The 22,492-nt window shown below is 41.9% G+C and overlaps 1 protein-coding gene across 2 annotated transcripts in view; it reads right to left on the reverse strand.

The window, feature by feature from the left end:
• LOC127576153 (SH2 domain-containing protein 1A-like) overlaps positions 1-22,492 on the reverse strand; it is a 54,440-nt gene that overhangs the window by 8,540 nt on the left and 23,408 nt on the right. Inside the window, exon 3 of one of the 2 annotated variants that reach the window (XM_052026542.1) lies at positions 17,342-17,477. In XM_052026542.1, the coding sequence (XP_051882502.1) occupies positions 17,342-17,477 (136 nt within the window). Of the gene's footprint in view, positions 1-17,332; positions 17,478-22,492 lie in introns of both variants that reach the window. The other variant, XM_052026541.1, reaches the window with a different exon arrangement.

Consider the following 22,492-nt stretch of genomic DNA (forward strand, 5'->3'; position numbering starts at 1 on the left):
TTCATCCAGGTCATTTATAAATATCACAAACAACAGAGGTCCCAGTATAGATCCCTGTGAAACACCAATAGTCACGGACCTCCAGCCAGAATAAGTCCCATTGACCACTACCCTCTTTGGGCAAGCCACTTCTGAATCTAAACAGCCAAGTCACCATGGATCCCATGCATCTTAATCTTCTGGATGAGCCTACCATGAGGGACCTTGTCAAACGTGCAACCTTTTTTTTCATTTCAAGGAAAACTGAGTGAGAATTTACAAAGCAAGAATAAATCATGGCCATTCAAGTTATTAGACAATTAAGTCAACACACATTTTGTTACCATGTTGAACCTGAGGTAGACTGGCTGATGGAACCTGAAGTAGAGGGGCTAGAAGTGTTTAAAATTATGACAAGCATAGATAAGGTGGACGGTAACAATCTTTTCCCCAGGGTAGAGGGGTCCATAACTAGGCAGCATAGGTTTAGGATGAGGGGGGAAACCGTGTCTGTGTGGGTTTCCTCCCTGATGCTCCGGTTTCCTCCCACATTCCAAAGACATACAGGTTAGGAAGTTATGGGCATGCTATGTTGGTGCCGGAAGTATGGCAACACTTGCAGGCTACCCCCAGAACACTCTACGCAAAAGATGCATTTCACTGTGTGTTTTGATGTACATGTGACTAATAAAGATATCTTATCTTAACAAAAGGGGCCTGAGGGGCAACTTTTTGATGCAGAGGGTGGTGAGTATATGGAACAAGCTGGCAGAGGAAGTGGTTGAGGCAGGTACAATAGTATCAGCTAACACTTGGATAGGTACATGGAGGGGTGGGGCTTGGAGGGATATGGGCCAAATGCAGGAAATTGGGACTAATTGGGAGGGCACTGTGGTCGGTATGGACTGGTTGGGCTGAAGGGCCTGTATCCGTGCTGTATTGCTCTATGTCTCTATGACTCTCCCTACATTAACAAGGCTGGCAGGCTGTACTGACACCATGCAATTTGTGACATTTGTGTAGTTCCCCTTCTCATCGTAGAACCTGAGGTCTGTGGACATGCAAGCAGTCAGAACAGAACAGCTGTATGACCATGTGTGTGTGAGCGAGAGAGAGAGAGAGAGAGAGAGAGAGAGAGAGAGATGGATGCAGAGACTCGGGTGCCTGACCTCCAATGGCTTTTGATTATCTACAGAACCTGCTGTCATCCTAATGAGTTTTGTTTGAGAAATATTGACATATAGGAGGTGTTTGTCTACATATGGAATATGTTTAATTTGGTTCAATGGTAGAAAGCATATGCTGAGAAGATTGTAAAGTTCTTATTTCCTCAGCTAAAATATGAACCTTCTCCCTCTTCTTAAGCAGTTCCTCGGGATGGAGGATGACTTGCTTCCACTGATTTTGAGGGATTCTGGGGTAGCTGATGAGGACGATGTGGGAAGTGCAGACTATCCCAGAGATGAGGCAGGAGATGACTAACAGGACAATTGGGTAGATTCTGAGGTAATCCGGTCCTTCCACTATTTATACAGGGCTTCCATGTGCTCCCGATGCATGGTCCCGAGGTTCTCAACACCATCCTGAATGTTCCTTCATCACTTTGAGCACATCAGGAAGAAGGCATGCCAGTGCTTCTACTTTCTTAGAAGCTTAAGGAGATTTGGCATCTCACCAAATGCTCTAATAAACTTCTACTGATACACTGTTGAAAGTATCCTGCAGTTGTCTCACAACCTGGTACGACAATTCCAATGCACAGGAACACAAGAGGCTGCAGAGAGTAGTGGACATAGCCCGGTCCATCATGGGCACAGCCTCCCCCACCATTGACATCGTCTACAGGAAGTGCTGCCTCAGGAGGGTAGCATCTATCATCAAGGATCCGTACCATCTGGGTCATGCCCTCTTCTCACATGCAGGAGGTACAGAAGCCTGAAGTCCCACACTCACCAGGTTCTTGCACCACCATAGACCTGTCTCTGATTGTGTTTCTTTTTGCTTTAATGTCTTGATTTGCCCAGGTTTTTTTTACACTGTATGGTATAAGTTATGAATAATTTATGAATATTTATGTTCTGTGTGTTGTCTGAATCTACGTGTCTGTGATGGTGCTACAAGCAAGATTTTCATTGTACATGTAAAACACCATACTCGTGCACATGACAATAAACTCGACTTGACTTGACTCCTTGAATCTTTTCCTCTGTCTGCCTTGTAATTTCTTCCCCTGAGAGAGCACAGAATGGTTTGTGTGTTTGGGAGTGTAGTGTCAGGCATTTGAACAACATTAGCCTGCATAATGGAGCTGACTGAAACAAAGTCCTCAACACTGGTAAAGCTGGCCTGGGAGAGGAACTGACCATTGGTTCATTTATTCTTGGTGTGAATTTGGGAATATTGCACCATTTTCACACCTAAAATATTATTGAAGTAACCTGAAGACCCACACTCAATGATTCAGAAACAGCTCCTTCCCCTCTGCCATCAGATTTCTGAACAGTCCCTGAACTCATGAACACTACCTCATTATTCCTTTTTCTGCACTATTTATTTATTTCTGTAATTTATAGTAATTTTATGCATTTGCACTGTACTGGTGCCTCAAAACAACAAATTCCACATCATATAAGTCGGTGATAATAAACCTGATTCTGATTCAATATAATTGAGGAAAGCCAGAGCTTGGGTGGCACAATGACAGAGCTAGTGGAGATGCTGCCTCACAGCTCCAATGACCCAGGTTCGATCTTGACCATGGGTGCTGTCTGTGTGGAATTTGAATGTTCTCTCTGTGAACATGTGGATTTTCCTTGGTGGCTCCAGTTTCCTCTCATGTGCAAAGGAAGAGCTGGGTGATAGGTTAATTGACTACTGTAAATTGCTCCTAGAGTGTAGGCAAGTGGTAGAATCTGGAGAGAGCTGAAGGGATGTGGAGGAAAATATAATGAGATTATTGCAGGATTAGTGTAAGTGACAAACTTCATGGGCGGAAGTTCCTGTTTCCGTGCTATATGACTAGAACTACTGAAACTTGATCATCCGGAATATAATAGTGCAACTGTGAGTTTGTAACATTAAAAAACTACACCGTACAGCTGATACCAATAAAGGGGAAGGGGGAAGAGAGCTGAAGTATTGTTTTCTCAAGCCAAGAGAGGAAGGGAGTGTGAAACCTGTGTTAGATCAAAGGGTTGTTTGTGGCAGTGGGAATTTACTGTAAAATTAGGACCTGTCGGTCACAGAGATACCGGATCCGGAGAAAGGGTGACCTGGTCTTTCACTGGCAGGTGTTGGAGGTGGACCACTGAAACAGGGTCTGAGGTGAGCACAGTGAACTGATCATTAATGAATGGGAGTCAGGTGTCATTGGCTGATTGATTTCTGAAATGGGTGTGAATATATATACAGGGTTCAGCTCTTGGAAAAGGAAGCAAAGAGAGAGTGAAGGATATCCTAGTGTCAGATATTACATTAAGATTACTGTAATTTCTCAACCTCAAGCACAGGTATTTCACTTGAGAATAAGAAATTCTAGTTTGTTGTCATGTATAATAAAAATTCCTCATCAGGCAGTGGCCATCACAATACTGGCCCGCCATAATGGTAGAGAGTAGGAGAAAACTCCAGTTCTACAATAAATAAACACATGTACAAGACCTGAGCTGAAATCCTTGTGTTGACATAAATTGCACTGAACTGTGGGCAGGCACGGTAGTGTAGTGGTTAGCATGACGCTATTACAGCACCAGCGACTCAGTTTCAATTCCTACCACTGTCTGTAAGGAGTTCGTACGTTCTCCCCGCGTCTGTGTGGGTTTCCTCCTGGTGCTCCGGTTTCCTCCCACATTCCAAAGACGTACGGGTTAGGAAGTTGTAGGCATGCTATGTTGGCACCAGAAGCATGGCGACACTTGTGGGCTGCCCCCAGAACACTCTACTCAAAAGATGCATTTCACTGTGTGTTTCGATGTACATGTAACTAATAAAGATACCTTATTATCTTAGCTGCACAGAAAGAGGTGTTAATCTTTTGGATTAAGTGGAGGGCCTTTCTGTTCCCTCAAGAGAATGTAAAAAAAAAATCCTATGGTACTATTTCAAGGAAGAGCCTCTGATTCAGAAGACTGTGGGGAGTTCAAGTCCCAGTCCAGAGACTTGAAAACAGAAATCCATGTTGGCATGCCTGAGGGAGTGTTGCCTTCCGGATAAGATGTTGAACTGTGGCCCAGTGTGTTCTCCCAGGTAAAAGATCCCACGCCAATAATTCAAATAAGAGATGGAGAGTTATTCCCAGAATTCCTGCCCAGTTTTAATCCCTTGCTCACCATCATCAAAATAGATCATCTGATCATTACTATTGTGTTATTTGAGAGAGCTTGCTATGTTCAAAGTACCTACTGTGTTTCCTACCTTAGAACACTGATGTCAGAATCAGAATCAGATTCATTATCACTGACTTATATGACGTGAAATTTGTTGTTTTGCGGCAGCAGTAAAGTACAAAGACATGAAATTACAATAAATTACAAAGTAAATAAAGAAGAATAGCGAGGTAGTGTTCATGGGTTTATGGACCGTTCAGAAATCTGATGGTGGAGGGGAAGAAGCTGTTCCTAAATCGTTGAGTGTGGGTCTTCAGGCTCCCATTGGCTATAAAGCTCTGGAATATTTTGAAAGGTGGTATATAAATCCAATAGGAACTGTTAAAGGGCAGAAGGATAATTAAGTCGTGGCCAGCTCCTAGAAGAACGATCTCATCAATCCACTTTCCTGCTGTTTCCCTATAAACCCTGCAAATTATTTTCCCTCAAGTGGCCATCCAATTGCCTTTTGAAGGCACCACCCTAACAGACCGTGAGTTTCAGATTATAACCATATTCTGCATAGAAATAAAAATCTGATTTTTAACCAGTTAGTTGCCAGCATCCACTGCATCATGATCCAAACACTTGAGCCTTGATTTAAGCAGATTATTTTTTATTTCATTTTCTGAACAGTCTTTAGGCAACATACAACACATAGTGCAGCCCTATTCTAACTAAAGCCTTCTTTTTCCCCTCGTCTATTTCTGAGTTTAACCCTGTGGAGCAGGCACACTATCTCATAGTAATGGATATGTGAGAAAGACTCATGATGGCTTTGAGAGTCCCAATAAATAAACCTACTTGACAGTGCAAGAGATATACATTCATGTACAAGCAAAGTGCAAAACAAAGAAAAGCAATAATAACACCAGATAACAAGGATAAAAGGCTTACTGAGCACAAACATCCTGTTATCTGGTGCTACTATTACCAGACATTGACAGACAATCTGATAACTACAGCAAGTTTTATTAGACAAACAGGCTGGAGCACAAATCACTTCCAGTAACCCTGCCACCCCATCACGTGCACTTTTAGTCCCTACAAAAACTACCAAGTCAGTAAACTGATTTTTACAACAGGTGAACCATATAAAATGAGTGTGAACAAGCAATTCAGCTGAGAATGGGATATGAGTCCCACCACACAGCCTCAACTTTACTGTGACTTCATTTGCGAGAACAATCACTTGCAGTTCTTCCAACTCTTTTATTTCTCCACCCAAATAAAGATTTATCATAAATCTATATGCATGGTTCCCTTGAACCCTTTACCAACCAAGAAGCTATCAATCTCTGCCTTAAATACACCCAAGGACTTGGCCTTTAATTAAGGGAATATCCCTAAATATCAGAAAACAGGAAACAGCTACCCCAGGGAGGGTATATTGCAAAGAGTTACATTTAATTTACACCACAGGAATGAGCCTGTCAGCCCATGTACTCTCTGCTCCACAAGTGCCCCTATCTCTCATCCCATCAGCATTTCCCTTAAATTCTTACTTGCTCATCTACATATCCAATTCCTCCTTAAATGCATCACTAATCCAGTTTAGCAAATCCTAGCAGCAGAAAACTATATTTAAAAAAGTCCAGTAAGGCACGTCTTTTTTTTTCAGCAACAAACAAACTGCTGGAGGAACTCAGCAGGTCGAGCAGCATCTGTGGGAGGAAAAGAATTGTCAACGTTTCAGATCGAAGCCCTGCATCAGGACATCTTTTTTTCACTCTTGCAATGAGGTTATGTACAGGTGAGAATCCAGGGCCAATTACATCACAAACATAAGACTATAAAATAAGATATAGGAGCGAAATTAGGCCATTCAACCCATCGAGTCTGCTCCACCATTCAATCATGGCTGATATTTTTCTCAACCCCATTCTCCTGCCTTCTCCCCATAACCCTTGAACCCTTTACCAATCAAGAACCTATCAATCTCTGCCTTAAATACACCCAAGGACTTGGCCTCCACAGCCATCCGTGGCAATGAATTCCACAGATTCACCACCCTCTGGCTGCAGAAATTCCTCCTCATCTCAGTTTTAAAGGGATATCCCTTTATTCTGAGGCTGTGACCTTGGATCCCAGACTCCCCAACTAGTGGAAACATCCTCTCCATGTCCACTCTATCCAGGCCTTTCAGTATTCAGTAGGTTTCAATGAGATCGTCCTTATCCTTTTGAACTCCATCGAGTACAGGCCCAGAGATATCAAATGTTCCTCATAGGTTAAGTCTTTCATTCCTGGGATCATTCTTGTGAGCAGATCTCAATCTGATGCGATGCCTGAGACCTTCAAGGAGTACTCCCCAGTACTGAAATTAAGCAAGTAAAATGCTCTCTGATAACAGTAAAGGAATTCCATGCCATGATTTGAATACTCTCAGGAGATATGAAGAACTATTAAGATGAGGCTTCACATAAGACCAAATCCCCCCCTGCAGAATTTGGGAGGAAAGTTTCTCACACTGACAGTGGTTGATATCTGGAACTCACTACCAGAGGGAGTGGAAGAATCAAATAATCATTGAAGGGACCTCTCATATGCTAAAGGATAAACTCTTGAACTCCTTATCTCCCAGTCTATGTCACTGTGGCCGTTGCACTTTGTTTGTCTACCTGTACTCCACTTCCTCTGTAACTGCAACACTATGTTCTGCACTCTTTTTTACTACCTTGATGTTATTATTATGCAATGATTTGTCTGGATGGCATGCACATGTGACAATAATAAAACCAATACCAATATGTTTCAGAGACATTTAGACAGGCACACAAATAGGCAAGGCATAGACAGATATGGACCTAATGCAGGCAAATGGAATTAGTGTAAATGGGAGAAAAAAGGTCAGCATGGACATGATGGGCTGAAGGGCCCATTTCTGTGCTATACAACTCTATTAAGTCATATATTGGTATTGTAAGTTGGTGGCAATCTCACACCAACATGCTGGAGTGTTACGGACTCAGTGAAAGTCCCTTTAAGATAGAGAGTGTGTGTGTATGTGTGTGTGGGGCGTGCTTACGTCAATAGAAGATAAAGGACGTAATGACGTTGTTGAAGAAGTAAGAAGAAGAAGGAGAGAGAGAGAGAGAAGGGAGAGAGACACCAGCCTGCTTGTTTTCTCTATCGATGGATGAGAAACAATAACTGTGTTTGCCACTGAAATCCATGTATGGAAGTTGGAAGTAATCCGGTGGAGTTCACTTTGTTGCTGACCTGTAGAAGGAAACAGGTATTTGTGTGTGGACGACCACGGTTCGGATGCTTTTCGGGGTGAGGAAGTCACTACCGAGTAAACACTGGAGTGTCGTTTGGGTTCCATCGTGGAACATTTGGATTTCATATGTACTCTCTCTATGTTTTTCTACATCTACATCTTATCTTCAGACAACGGTGGTTGTTGAAGAAGCCCTTGCTCATGTTTCACCTTATGGCTTGCGGAACTGAACTTTAAGAACCATTCAGGAACTGGGAGTTTTGGACTTTGTCACACACACACACGAAAAGTTTAGTTTTGGGGTTAACATACTAACATTTTTTTTTTAACTTTTATTTTACGTATTATCATAAGTAGTGATTAATAAAATAGTTTTTAACACTGAATCATGCTCAGTGTGTTTCTTTTGTTGCTGGTTTGTGACAGGAGTGTCTGTGTAGGTATGTGACATCGGAATGCACTATTGAGCTGCCACTAATATGCACTATGAGCTGCTTCATATCAATGTAAAACCATGATATTACTGCAAACAAAGATGACATAAGAGACTGCAGATGCTGGAATCTAGAACATAAACTGAACACTAGAAGAACTCAGTGGGTCAAGCAGCATCTGTGAAGGTAAAAGGTATAAGTCAATGTTTCAGGTCGAGACTCTGCTTCAGGACTGAGAGGGAAGAGGAAAGATTGCCAGTTTATAACAGTACATGGGGGGGTGGGATAGAGGCTGATAGGTGATAGGTGGAACCAGATGAGGAGGGGGTGATGGACAGGTGGAACCTGTTGGGATGGGCCATGATATTACTGCATCCTTAGATGCAAAGAGAACAGCATGGGTTTGTGCCAGAGACTTAAACTGCCCACTCTTTCAGTTTCCACTGTGTGAGGAGGGATACAAAGATCGCTCAAGTTTGCCACAAGATGACAATGCTTCCCCAACCACTCTACTCACTAACTTGAAACCTGTCTGTAAACTGTACTAATAATACCATACCACTTGTAGCCAACGTAGGTGCCTGCAGTGTTGGTCAATGAGTTGGAGGTGGGCTGCGGTTTATAACTTAAACTTAACTGCAGTGACTGAAGGATAATTACACCACATACAGAGAGCTTTCAGCACAGGGGAAAGTTTGATTAAACTGAGCTCTTTTCTCTGGGCTGAAGAGCAACACAAAAGATTACTTTAAGATTATTGATGGATTTAATAAGCTTCATGCAAGGAAGGTGCTTCCACTTGAAGGGAAGAATGAAACCAAGACTCCATAACTGTGCCCACTATCACTAATAAAGGAAGTTATAAATTCATTAAAAGATTTTTTACCCAGAGATTGGTAAGATTATAAAAAATAAATAGAAGTAGGCCATTTGGCCCCAGGGTCAATGTAGATTGCTCTTTTACTGTAATGTCACTTCCTGCAATAACCACATATCCCTTGATTCCCTTGATGTGTATAAGTCTATCAATTTCTATCTCAAACAACTAATGTAGATTGTAAACAGCTAGTACTGATGCCTGTGCACCCCACTAGTCACAGCTTCCCAACTGAGAGTCATAGAATCACAGAACTGTACAGCATGGAAACAGGCCCTTCAGCCCAACTTGTCCGTGCCGACCAATTTGCCTAACTGAGCTAGTCCCATTTTCCCGAGTTTGGCCTAAATCCCTCTGAACCTTTCCTATCCAATTTACCTGTCTAAATGTGTTTTAAATGTCATTGTTATATCCGCCTCTACCACTTCCTCTGGCATATACATCTTCCATATACATACCAACCTCTGTGTGAAAAAGTTACCCCTCAGGTCCCTTTGAAATCTTTCCCCTCTTACTTAAACCTATGCCCTCTAGTTTTGGACTCATCTACCAAGGGAAAAAGATTGTGGCTATTCACCTTATCTATGCCCCTCATGATTTTATAAACCTCTATAACATCACCCCTCAGCCTCCTATGCTCCACGGGAAAATGTTCCAGTCTATCCAGCCCCTCCTTATACCCCAACCCTCCAATCCCGTTAACATCCTCATAAATCTTTTTTGCACCCTTTCCAGTTTAATGACATCCTTGAAAATTATCTGTTTTCTGCCCATTAACCAATGGTCAGTCCATGTTTGTATATCACCCCAATACGCGTGCTCTAATTTTGTTTAATAACCTCTTGTGTGGCATCTAATCAAAGGTCTTCTGAAAGTCTAAATGCACCATGCCAACTGATTTGCCCTTTTCTATTCTGCTGGTAACAACCTCAAAAAATTCCCAAGGATTTCTCAAACCTGATTTTCCTTTTATAAATTCACGTTAACTCTGCTCAATCCTACTTTCAAAATGCCCGGTTAATAATAGATTCCAGCATTTTGCTACCCCTGACGTCAGGCTAACTGGTCTATAGTTCCCTGTTTTCTCTCTCCCTTCAGCACCAGTGTTACATTTATAATGTAGATTGAGAAAGCAGAACTTGCTAACACAAGAAAAAGTAGAGGTGAATAACATTGATATGTTTAAGAGGAAGTTAAATACATGAAGGAGAAGAAACAAAAGGATGAGGAGATACAGTCAGAGAATTAGGACAGGAGGGGGCTTCACACTGAACTGTAGAACTGATAACCTGGGTCGTTTGGATATAGCTGTAGGAAATGGATCACAGTTACTTACAGTACAGCAGTCTCCAGGCACACTTGATTGGTGGAATTACCCAATCATCCTTTTTCTGACCTAGAATAAAGCCTCACTAAAGTCTTAAACAAATTCATTAGCAACTGCAGTAAATAATGCTAACCCAACACTCCTTCACTTGCACCACCATGTCTTACACTAGTTACCGCAGACACATGCTATTGTCACCAAACTGACAGCTGTCAGAACATTTGTCTTTCTTCTTTTTCATGTGGGCGCCACTGCAGACACACCCCGCAGAGCCTAGCAAGACTTCAAACTCAAGGCTTCACCATGCACCTTACTGCCTGATGCTAAGCAGTCAACAGCCACTGCATGTCTTCCTTCCAGTTCAAAATAAGTGGGTCAAATTTGGAAAATATAAACACAGGAACTCACGTAAACTATATACAGCAGCCTTTCAAGCCTGTTCTGCCATTCAAGGTGAGCTATGACCCTTCTCCCTTTATTCATTACACCTTTTAACAGCAGGAGTGTACAAGAGATGGCCCACTAAAAAGAGAAACAGTCAACAGGCTGCCAAATATTTTCTTCACTCCAAGCAATAAACAGATTTAAGGAGTAATTTCAAAAGAGTTTTTCGATTTGAGTTGTCCTTTTCAAATTCAGCAAGGACTCAATGGAAATGGGTTGCAACAATACTACACTTATCAAAAATTTCCACAAAGTGATGTGGACTTTAGCAATAACTAACAGTCAACAGACAAAGAAATGTGACAGCAATAATGTTATCTTAACATATCACCATCAATTCAAGAAATCTCCAGGACAGCTCCTCACAGATTCAAAACAAAACTTGAGCAATATTAGAAATGCTCAAATGAAATTTCTATTGCAAGCTTACTGATCATTTTAAACTCCTCTGCAGCACATAGGTCAGTTCATCCCTAATGTCCATGTTAGTGCATTGCAACATGCCTGCTTATCTGGAACTGGAAGGAAAGTGTGCAGTGGCTGTTGACTCTAAGCATCAGGCACTGAGGCTGACTTCACTGTTGAACACAAATATCATGAGCTGAGGGTGTTCTTTGCATCCAGCCTCTCAGCTTTATATCAGGGATTAAATGCAAATATCTAGTGCAGCTCCATCCTTTTGAATGGATCCCCAAACCTGGCTCAAATGTGTTATTTTTCAAATTTTTCTTTATTTACTTAATCTTACTGTTTTTAATTAATTTCCAACACTTAAATATGTTCTTAAGGACATTCGTTATACTTTTTTTATTTTTTGTTAATGCTTTGTTGATTATTTAAGTCCTCTTGAATAGAGTTTAATAGTCATTGATTAAAGGCATTTGACAGCAGTGAGTTGTCAGAAGGCTATCAGGGCAGTCTGGGGGGGGGGTGGGGAGAAGCCTCAGTATCCTCCACCTGAAGCATAGTCACTGCTCCACTGCAGCAGCCAAGCCTTAGACTCACAGGTCTGCAAGCAGCAACTGCAGCCACTGGAATAGGGGAGACAAACACAGGTGGCCAAATATTCCAGGTGAGAAAGTACATATCACCAGCCTCAAGGACAGCTTCTATCTCACTACTGAATGGTCCCCTAGTACGATAAGATGGACTCTTGACCTCACAATCTACCTCATGGCCTTGCACCTTATTATCTGCCTGCACTGCCCTTTCTCTGTAACTGTAACACTTTATTCTGCATTCTGTTACTGTGTTTACCTTGTACTACCTCAATGCACTGATGTAATGAAACAATCTGTATGGATGGCATGCAAAACAAAGTTTTTCATTGTACCTTGGTACATGTGACAATAATAAACCAACTTACCAATTTATCAATGGTCTTTCAATGGTTATTATAACTTCCTTCATTTTTGTACTCAACCATTTTATTTATTAATCTTAGGATTTATTTATTGAACTCAAGGAGGAGACTTGGTTGCCTGATGCTTGAATGAAGCAGGGCCTCAAGACATTGCTGTTGATTGCAAACCAATATCATTCGTTAATGGGATAAGTCAGTTTAAGCAAGTAAGTGGGGAGAGGTACACCTAAGATTGGGATGCTTCTTTGACACAATAATCCTGCAAGCCAATATCATAACATACAGATCTTTTTAAACAGCTTGTTCTACATGTCAGTTGTATTCAGTGACTTGTACATGTGAATATTGAGGTTTTTCTGCATCCCTTTGTGATTTTACTATGGTCAAAAGTCACAGAAAGAAACTGTACAATTATATTAATGAGCATGCGGCAAAGAGAGTGAGCGACTTCCAACTACCCTATCACAACATTACAGACTCACTTTATGTCCTAAAGGCTCATATCAAATGAAAGGAAAATACAATGTGTCATTACACAGTCTGACATTTGATTTCTTCTGTGGCCATTATTTTGCTTTTGCTTCCTTTTGAACGTTTTATTCTTGTGTTCATCAAAGTGTAAAATATCAATGATCAGAGTAAACTTCTTATCTCCTTTCAATATACAGCCTCAGAATCAAGAGCAATTAGACCAAACACCACTAGGATATAAAAAAAGTGGAGAAGAGGCAAAGAGATAAATCAAGGATGATTTCAAACAAGCTTGGCTTTTCGCTATCTATAAATTTTGGAAAAGGAAGTCCTATAAGTTATGTGATACACCAATCCCTCATCTGACCAATATACCTTATGTGCATCCAAAACATTTTTCCTTGCCCTAGGATTCCTGGGATTGTAAGAGTGGTTTTTATTGTCCATGGAGGAGATCAGGACCAAATTACGTGTGGATTTGTGGTTAGAAGTGGAAGGTAGTTTCACTATGCTTGTGAGATCAGTCTTACCATGGGCACAACTTCTAGTAGCTTTATACCTGGATTAACCAGCTGACAATACAAAGCCTGAGGTGACTCACTGAATTCAGGCAACTAGTAAGTTAGGGTGGCATTTTGCCAACTGTCTTGACAGGTCCAAGTATCAAGCTGGAGGCTGATATCCATTATATAACTGATGAGTGAACTAAGGTCAAGGAATTGAGAACTTGTACTCAAACATCCAGAGGAGCAATGGTGCTGCTGAAACCAAGCACCCCTCAGTGATGGGCCAATTGTTGGATGCAAATTGGGGGGCAGAGGCAATGCACCAACATAATTTGAGTTTTATGGCCTTTGCTAGGTGTGTAGGAGTTCCTGCCATTTCCTGAAACTTTGAGGCCTGTGTTTACCATCTATGATGCTTGTGAAGGTGTTGATAGCCACCTTTCTAAAGTGGCTCAGTACTCACAATGAAGGGGTGCCGCACAATGCTATTGGGTAGGAAATTCAGAATTCAGGCAATATATTTCCAAGTGAGGGTGGTGTGTTATTTGGTGGAAAATCTGCACGTCGTAGTGTTCCCATGCATCCGCTGCCTTTTACCTTCTTGGTAGAAGAATTCGCAGGTTCAAGAGGTGCTGTCAATGTACTTTGCTGCAGTGCACCCTGTAGATGGTGAACACTGCAACACAGCACAACAGCAATGGCAAGAGTGAATATTCAGGATAGTGGATGAGGTGGCAATCAATTGGGCTGCTTTGTCCTGGATGGTGTTGAGCTTGTTGAGTATTATTAGGGCACTACTCATCCAGGGAAGTGAGGAGAAATCATCACCCTTCTGACATGTCTTATAAATTGGTAAATTGGTTTATTATTGTCACATGTACCACGGAACAGTGAAGAACTTTGTTTTGCATGCCATCCATACAGATCATTCATTACGTCGGTACATCAAGGTAGTACAAGGGAAAATAGAGAAAGTGCAGAGCAGGCAGACAATAAGGTGCAAGGCCATAATGAGGGAGATCGTGAGGTCAAGAGTCCATCTTATCATACTAGGGGACTGTTCAATAGTCTTATAACAGCAGATCGAAGCTGTCCTTGAGCCTGGTGGCATGTGCTTACAGGCTTTGGTATCTTCTGCCTGATGGGCAGGGGGAGAAGAGAGAATGCCGGGGTGGGTGAAGTTTTTGATTATGTTGGCTGCTTTACTAAGGCAGTGAGAAGTGTAGACATAGTCCATGGAAGATAGGCTGGTTTCTGTGATGTGCTGAGCTGTGTCCACAACTCTCTGCAGTTTCTTGCTGTCTCAAGCAGACCAGTTGCCATACCAAGCTGTGATGCATCGGGATAGGATGCTTTCTATGGTGCATCGATAAAAATTGGTGAGGGTCAAAGAGGACATGCCAAATTTCTTTAGCCTCCTGAGGAAGTAGAGGCGCTGGTGAGCTTTCTTGGCCATGGCTTTCCATATTCCATACCTGCATGCATGGAATTCATCTGATATTCAATCAAGTACAGAGGAGATGGTACCTTGTCTAAGATGCTACCTTTCATTTTTTTTTAGTAACAACTATTTATAGACGTTCAGAGGTCTTGGCCAAAGCTTTCACTGGAACCAACACCACTAAAAATTGATCATTTTATCAATTATCTCATAGCACTTATGGGACTTTACAGTGTACAAGACTGTTGTCTGGATAACGACAATAACTGCACCACAAAAGGGATGGATTAAATGTGAACTTTGCAAGATGTGATGAGCTACCTGTTACAAAGCCATAGATAGAGGAATAGTTTGATGACATCAATTGTTTGCAGTAGAGATATGAGTATCTTACTTTGATAATAGTTGACAGACATTGTTACCTTTCCCACTTGTACAGCCACTTCCTTTGCAACCTACACTGCATACTTAGAACTGTTCCATGTGTTTGCCTTCAAATTATATATGTAATGCATCATTGTTGAGAAAACAACAGATGATATAGAGTTTGTTTTGAATCATACTTCCATTGAATACTATACTGGCCATCCGTGAGTAATGAATGGGTTCTGTTTTTACAGACGTCCATATGTCCATTTTCTCCGTAAGTTAGAAAATACACAGTACAGTAACCATACCTCCACAGTATTGCAATGATTGGCATCAAAAGTACACAAGGTTGATCAAAAAGAACAATTACTTGAATGGAGAGAGAGAGAGAGGAAACTAGCTCTGCCGATCGTAGGAAGGAATGTGTGTACATACATCGGACTTTTGAATTTAATATTATGGGAGCTGGTTCATATGTAGGGGTGTCCATAAGTTGGGTGTTCATAACCATAAGACCATAAGGTATAGGAGCAGAATTGTCGAAGTTCCAGGTGGAAGCCCTACATCAGGACATCTTTTTTTCACTCTTGCAATGAGGTTATGTACAGGTGAGAATCCAGGGCCAATTACATCACAAACATAAGACTATAAGATAAGATATAGGAGCAGAATTAGGCCATTCAGCCTATCGAGTCTGCTCCACCATTCAATCATGGCTGATTTTTTTTCAACCCCATTCTCCTGCCTTCTCCCCGTAACCCTTAACCCCCCTTCCAATCAAAAACCCATCAATCTCTGCCTTAAATACACCCAAGGACTTGGCCTCCACAACTCTCTGTGGCAAGGAATTCTACAGATTCACCACTCTCTGGCTGAAGAAATTCCTCCTCACCTCAGTTTTAAAGGGACATTGCTTTACCCAAAGACGATGTGTATGTATTCCCATAATGCCATAAATAAAGAGCACAGAAAGCAACGCAATTTCAGTGAGGTTTTTATATAAACTATTTCAAGAAGGCAATTAAGAGTCAGTTATGCTGGTGAGCCTGGAGTTGGATATGGGCCAGATCAGGTAAGGATGGATCAGGATGTCTCCTTATCCTGAACAATAATGGGAACCCATGGGAATTTTACAATGCCCATGTCATTTTGTGACTACGGATAGTAGATTTTCAATTCAAGACTTATTTAATTAACAGAATTTAAATTCCCCATCTACCAGGGTGAGATTTAAACTCTTCTCTCTGCATCGGCACAGTGGTGTGGAAAGTGATGCTGCAGCTCCAGCGACTGAGATTCGATCCTGATCTTGGGTGCTGCCTGTGTAAAGTTTGCACACTGATCTAGTGGGCTTCCCCCAGCTGCGTCGGTTTGCTCCCACATCCCAAAGGCAAGCTGGTAGGTTAATTGGCAAATGTAAATTTCCCCTAGTATAGGTGAGTGGCAGGAGAACTGTGGTTGATGGACACGTGAAAGATAATGGGTAACAGGGATGATGGAATCTGATAGGAGAGGAAGGTGGAGCATGGAACCAAATTATGAAGGTGGGGAGGGCAGATGGGAACAGTGGGGGGGAAGGGGACCCTGAGGGAGGAGTGTGTGGGTGACGGGCAGATGGAGGGGGCGGAGGAGGGGAAAGAACCAGGGTGATGGGGGCTGGGGTGGGTGTAGGAGGAACTGGGTAGATCAGAAGGAGAGAGAAAATGGACAGAGGGGAAGCAGGTTACCTGAAATTCAATATTCATGCCATTAGGTTGTGCACTATCAAGGCAGAATATGAGGTGCTGTTCCTCTAGTTTATGGTTGGCCTTACGCTGGCTGTGCAGGAGGCTGAGGACAGACAGGTCGGAATGGGAATGGGGAGGGGAATTAAAATGGCTTGTAACCAGGAGCTCCAGACGGCCTTGGCGGACCGAGCACAGGTGCTCGGCAAAGCGGTCACCTACTCTGCACTTGGTCTCTCTGATGTAGAAGAGGCCACAGCAAGAGCACCAAATGCAATAGACAAGGATGAATTTCTGAATCACCTGAAAGGGCTGTTTAGGACCTTGGATGGCGGTGAGGGAGGAAGAGCAGGGGAAGGTGTTATACCTCTTACGGTTGCAGGGAGAAGTGCCCGGGAAGGATGGGTGGGGAAGGATGAGTGAACCAGGGAGCCACAGAGAGAGTGGTTCCTGCGGAAAGAAGGAAGAGATGGGGAGGGGAAGATGTGGCTGGTGGTGGGATCACAGTGTAACTGAAATGTCAAAGAATCTACATTGCCCAATCTCACTGTTTAAATTAAATTGAAGCATTCTACCTCTATTTGCTATGGTACTCAAACTCATTTCAAGGAAGGTTTATCTTAAAGGCATATTTTAGGGTAATTACTAATTGATGTCCTCCATGGAAATATGGTCAAAAATTTCAGAAGTACATCAGCACCACATAAATATTTTCAATGATGTTCTCAAAGGTGGTCAGAGTCACTAGCTCACCAAAACAAAGCACTGCTTTATATAAAAAGGCTCATATTATCTTAGACAGACACTTACAGATCTCACCTTCATTTTGGTTTTGGATTTTATTTGTTTTAACTGGATGTAGCAAAGGCACAACCAATCCTTGGCCTGGTTTCTCATACGTTACAAGGAGTTTTTCTATGCTGCTGAAATAACGAGGAACAACGCCCTTCAGTGTCTGTTGCATGAAAGAACAAAATGAAAAGAAGTTAGCTTCTGACATCTGATCATTCAGGTTGAGACAGTCAGTGTGATTATGTTTATCATGTTAGCTGTTAATCACACAAAGCCTGATACATCCTAAATCAATGACCAATGCCGCCCCCTCCCTCTGCCACTTACTCTATTCTCCCCACTATCCTTTTTCTTTTATGATGCAAATTAAAACCTACCTTTATGAGTCACAGAGAGGCGCTTTAGCCCACAGAGTCCAAACTGACCATCGAGCAGCTATTTACATCGGCCCTATTTTTATTGTCCCCTGATTCCCATCAGCTCCCCCAGATTCTACGTCTCACCCACACACTAAGGGCAATTTACAGTAGCCAGTACCCTCACGTCTTTGGATGTAGGAAGAAACTGGAGCACACAAAGGAAACCCACGTGGTCACAAGAAGAAAGTGTGCACTCCGCACAGACAGCACCCGATGTCAGGATTGAACCCAGGACACTGGAGTTGTGAGGCAGCAGCTCTACTAGGTGCTTCACTGTGCTGCCCTTTGACCAGGATACCAATACTAGAATCTTCGTTTGTGGCTTGGCCAGACCTTATTCATTACAACTCTTGAGAAGCACTTCAGCTTATTCTACTATATCAAAGTTACAGAAATGTTTGAGACACAACAGACTGCAGATGCTGGAAATCTGGAGCAATACACAAGATGTTGGAGGAACTTTTTAGTAGGTCAGGCAGCATCAATGGAGGGAAATGGACAGCCAACGTTTTGGGTCAAAACCCTTCTTCAATGTTATATAAATGTTTGTTGCTTTGTTCAAAACTCCCAATATTAATCAGTGTGTATGAAAATGTAGCAGGAACATGCAACATTCCCAAACAGGAAAATCATCTGGATTACTCTGATCTTCAGAAATCCTACTCGTAACTCAATTCAGAACCTGAATTTCACCATTTCAAGTTAGGCTTAGACATGTAATATCTGTTTGATCAACATTATTGCAAGCTATTTGAAATTCAAGGAATTTTTTTTCCCTGTACATTTTGATCCCTTTCCATACAAGACAAATTCTGTTCCTTTCACCTATTCTTTGGCTCATTCTCCTCCTGCAGTGATTTTGGCCATGCACTCTCTTGGCAGAAGATCTGCTTCTTGGGAATAGCCATGAAGAGATTTAAGGATCAGTGGGGAACAACCCTGAATCCCTTTCTTCGAGACAAGGTTATGAATTAGTTAGGTTACAGAGCTTGGCTAAATTGCATATAAAAATAGTAAATGCTGGAAACACTCAGCAGGTCAGGCAACATCTGTGGAAAGACAAGCAGTTAATGTTTCAGGTCTGGCACCTGAGTTGCTAATTCACAATTCATATTTGGGACTGTGATGAGAAGGAAGTGGTTCTAGCAGTGTCATTAAAGTTATTGAAGTAAGGCCAAGCAGTGCAGTTTTGAGTCGGATCGAAAAGTATCTTTGCCCACCTCACTGCTACAGTGCTACACCTCAATGCCTCAACCAGAATTAAAGGTCACATTGATACCAGATACCCTATTTAGTCTACCTTATGGTAAATAGAGACTGCATTTATTGCACACCTCTAGTTGCCCTTCAACAGAGGTATCAGTCAAGAGTCATCCCGATTGGTGAGTCTGTGTCACAAGAATTCAGTAAAGGGGGAAAAAATGCTAGAATCTGTTATAAAAGGTGCAATGCCAGAACAGATGGAAAGCTTTAACAGGACAGAACAAGGTCAGCAGGGGGCTATGAAGGGAAATGATGCTCAACAAAGCTTCTGGAGCTTTTGAGTGTGTAACTGGTTGAATAGATAAGGTAGAGCCAGTGGATGTGGTATATTTGGACTTCCAGAGGCTTTTTATAGTTCCACATAAGAGGTTAGTGTGCAAAATTAAAACACCTGGAATTAGAGATAATAAAACAGCATGGACTGAGAATTGATTGACAAACAGGAAGCAGGGAGTAGGAATAAACAGGTCTTTATTCTGGGTGCTACAAGGATTAATGCCTGGGCCCCAGCTATTCACATTGTACGTATATAAGTGATTTAAATGAAGAAACTAAATGCAATTTCTCTACATATACAGATGACACAAAGCTGGGGGGGGGGGGGAAGTATGTGAACTGTGAGGAGAATGCAGAATGCAATTGATTTAAACCATTTGGGTGAGAGGGCAAATGCATGACAAATGCAATTTAACGAAGTTATTCAATTTGGTGGCAAAAAACAGAAAGATAGATTATTATCTGAATGCTGAAAGATTGGGAAAAGGGAAGATGTAACGAGATCTGGGGTGTTCTTGTACATAGAGAACATAGAACATAGAACATTACAGCACAGTACAGGACCTTCAGCCCACGATGTTGTGTCGACATTTTATCCTGCATTAATATCTATCTAACCCCTCCCTCCCACATAGCTCTCCATTTTTCTATCATTCGTGTGGCTCTCTAAGAGTCTCTTAAATGTCCCTAATGTATCTGCCCCCACAACCTCTGCTGGCAGTGCATTCCACACACCCACCACTCTCTGTGTAAAAAAACTTACCTCTGACATCCCCCCATACCTTCCTCCAATCACCTTAAAATTATGCCCCCTCATGTTAGCCATCAGTCCCTGAAAGCAAGCATTCAGGTGCAGCAAGTATTTAGGAAGGCAAATGGTATGTTGGCCTTCATTGAACATATATTTGAGTACAGGAGTAATAATGCCTTGCTGCAGGGTCTTGGTGAGATCCCAACTAGAATTTTAAGTTTTGATCTCCTTATCTGAGGAAGTAAAAGCAAAGACAGTGTACTAAAATAATTCCTGGAATGGCAGGACTGAAATATGAGGAGAACTTGGGTAGGTTAGGCCTATGTTCATTGGAGCGTAGAAGAATGAGTGAGATAAGATAAGATACCTTTATTAATCACATGTACATCGAAACACACAGTGAAATGCATCTTTTGCGTAAAGTGTTCTAGGGGCAGATTCCATTGAAACCTGTAAAATTCCAACAGAACTAGCCAGAGTAGGATATGGGGTTTGCCATCCAAGATCAGGAGAAATTTCTTCATGTAGAGGTTGGTAAACCTGTGGAATACTCTACCACAGAAGAAAATGGAGATCAGCTCATTAAATATAATCAAGAAGGAGGTAGATATATTCCATAATGAAAAAGAGATTGAGGGGCTGGGGGCAAGTGGGTATGGAGTACTGAAGTGAATGACCAGCCAGGATCATGTTGAATGGTAAAGCAGGCATGAAAAGCTATTTCCTATGTTTCTATGTTTCTAGGTAATCCAGCGGATTTCCTTGCATTAGTGAAGCAGATGTTTCTTTTCCAACAATCCAATAGTTTCATGGATTGTCATTACCAGGAATAGATTTTTTCTTTAGATTGTGGATTTATTTACTATGGTCACTCTTCTTTTTCTTCTCCTTAGGCAGTCCCTTGGGAATGAAGAGGACTTGCTTTGTCTCTAGTTCTGTGAGGTTCTGAGGTGGCTGATGAGGCCAACGTGGAAACAAGGAGTGCCAGATATGGTGGAAGCTACCATGGTGTGATTTGAACTCATGGTTCTCAAGTGGTGGCCCAAAATTCTTGCTGCTATTCCAGTAACTCAACCATTACACCACTGCTTGTTATAAGAATGGATATATGGAGATCAGGTTTGCTACACTAACAGCTGTTACTCAAATCAATCACTGCAGTTTCCTTAGCATATTTATGGTATCATGCTTTATGATTGTCAGCTTGTCCAAAAACTCAGCATGCTTGTGGATTTCACCCAATCATTTGACTGACACCCCATCCAATCAGATTACATTCTTGACACATAACCTGAGCAACTTTATTCAGGCGATCCAAATGGCAGCAGGAATTCACATTTCACCAGACCGATCACAACTACCTCCTTCCAGTTACATCAAGTTTCTTTTCTGAGCCAACAAAATGTTCGAAGGAGACTCAAAGACAGATCAGTGTGTCTGGTGTGGGCTGAGTGTTTAGACCAGCTATTTTTCTTATCCTCAATGAGAAAGACCACTCCTGTGTTTAAAAGGAAACCCTTGTCTCATTGTATTTTCATGACAATGAAATTGAAGTATCTGGCATTAAATACATTAGCTGTTTATGGATATGTGCATAGAGGGCATATATATTATATGGATGTTTATGTATATAGAGAATATATTTATTCAACTGCAGGATACAGGCTTTGCTGGCTGGGCCAGACTTTATTGTCCATCACTAAATGCCTCTGAAGAGCTTGCTAGTTCATTTTAGAGGCAGCTAATTAATAATTAGCTTATTATTGTCACATGTACCAAGGTACAGTGAAGAGCTTTGTTTTGCATGCCATCCATACAGATCATTTCATCATATCAGTACATTGAGGTAATACAAAGGAAAAGCAATCACAGAAAGCAGAATAAAGTGTTACAGTTGCAGGGAAAGTACAGTGCAGGCAGACAATTAGGTACAAGGTCATGATGAGGTAGATTGTGAGGTAAAGAGTCCATCTTATCATACAAGAGGTCCTTTCAATAGTCTTATAACAGCAGGATAGAAGCTGTCCTTGAGCCTGGTGGTATGTGCTTTCAGCTTTTGTATCCTCTGCCTGATGGAAGAGGGGAGAAGAGAGAATGTCTGGGGTGGGAGGGGTCTTTGATTATGATGGCTACCTTACCAAGGCAGTGAGAAGTGTAGACAGAGTCCATGGAGGGGAGGCTGGTTTCCATGATGTACTGAGCCGTGTCCACAACTCTCTGCAGTTTTTTGCGGTCTCAGGCAGAGCAGTTGCCGTACCAAGCCGTGATTTATCCAGATAGGATGCTTTCTATGGTACATCAATAAAAATTGGTGAGGGTCAAAAGGGATTTGCCGAATTTCCTTAGCCTCCTGAGGAAGTAGAGGCGCTGATGCGCTTTCTTGGCCATAGTGCCTACGTGGTTGGACCAGAACTAAGAGCCAACCACACTGTTGTGGGTCTGATGTATAGGTCAGATTAGAGAATCCTG

Source organism: Pristis pectinata, chromosome 11 (genome assembly GCF_009764475.1).
Source record: "Pristis pectinata isolate sPriPec2 chromosome 11, sPriPec2.1.pri, whole genome shotgun sequence".
NCBI lineage: Eukaryota > Metazoa > Chordata > Chondrichthyes > Rhinopristiformes > Pristidae > Pristis > Pristis pectinata.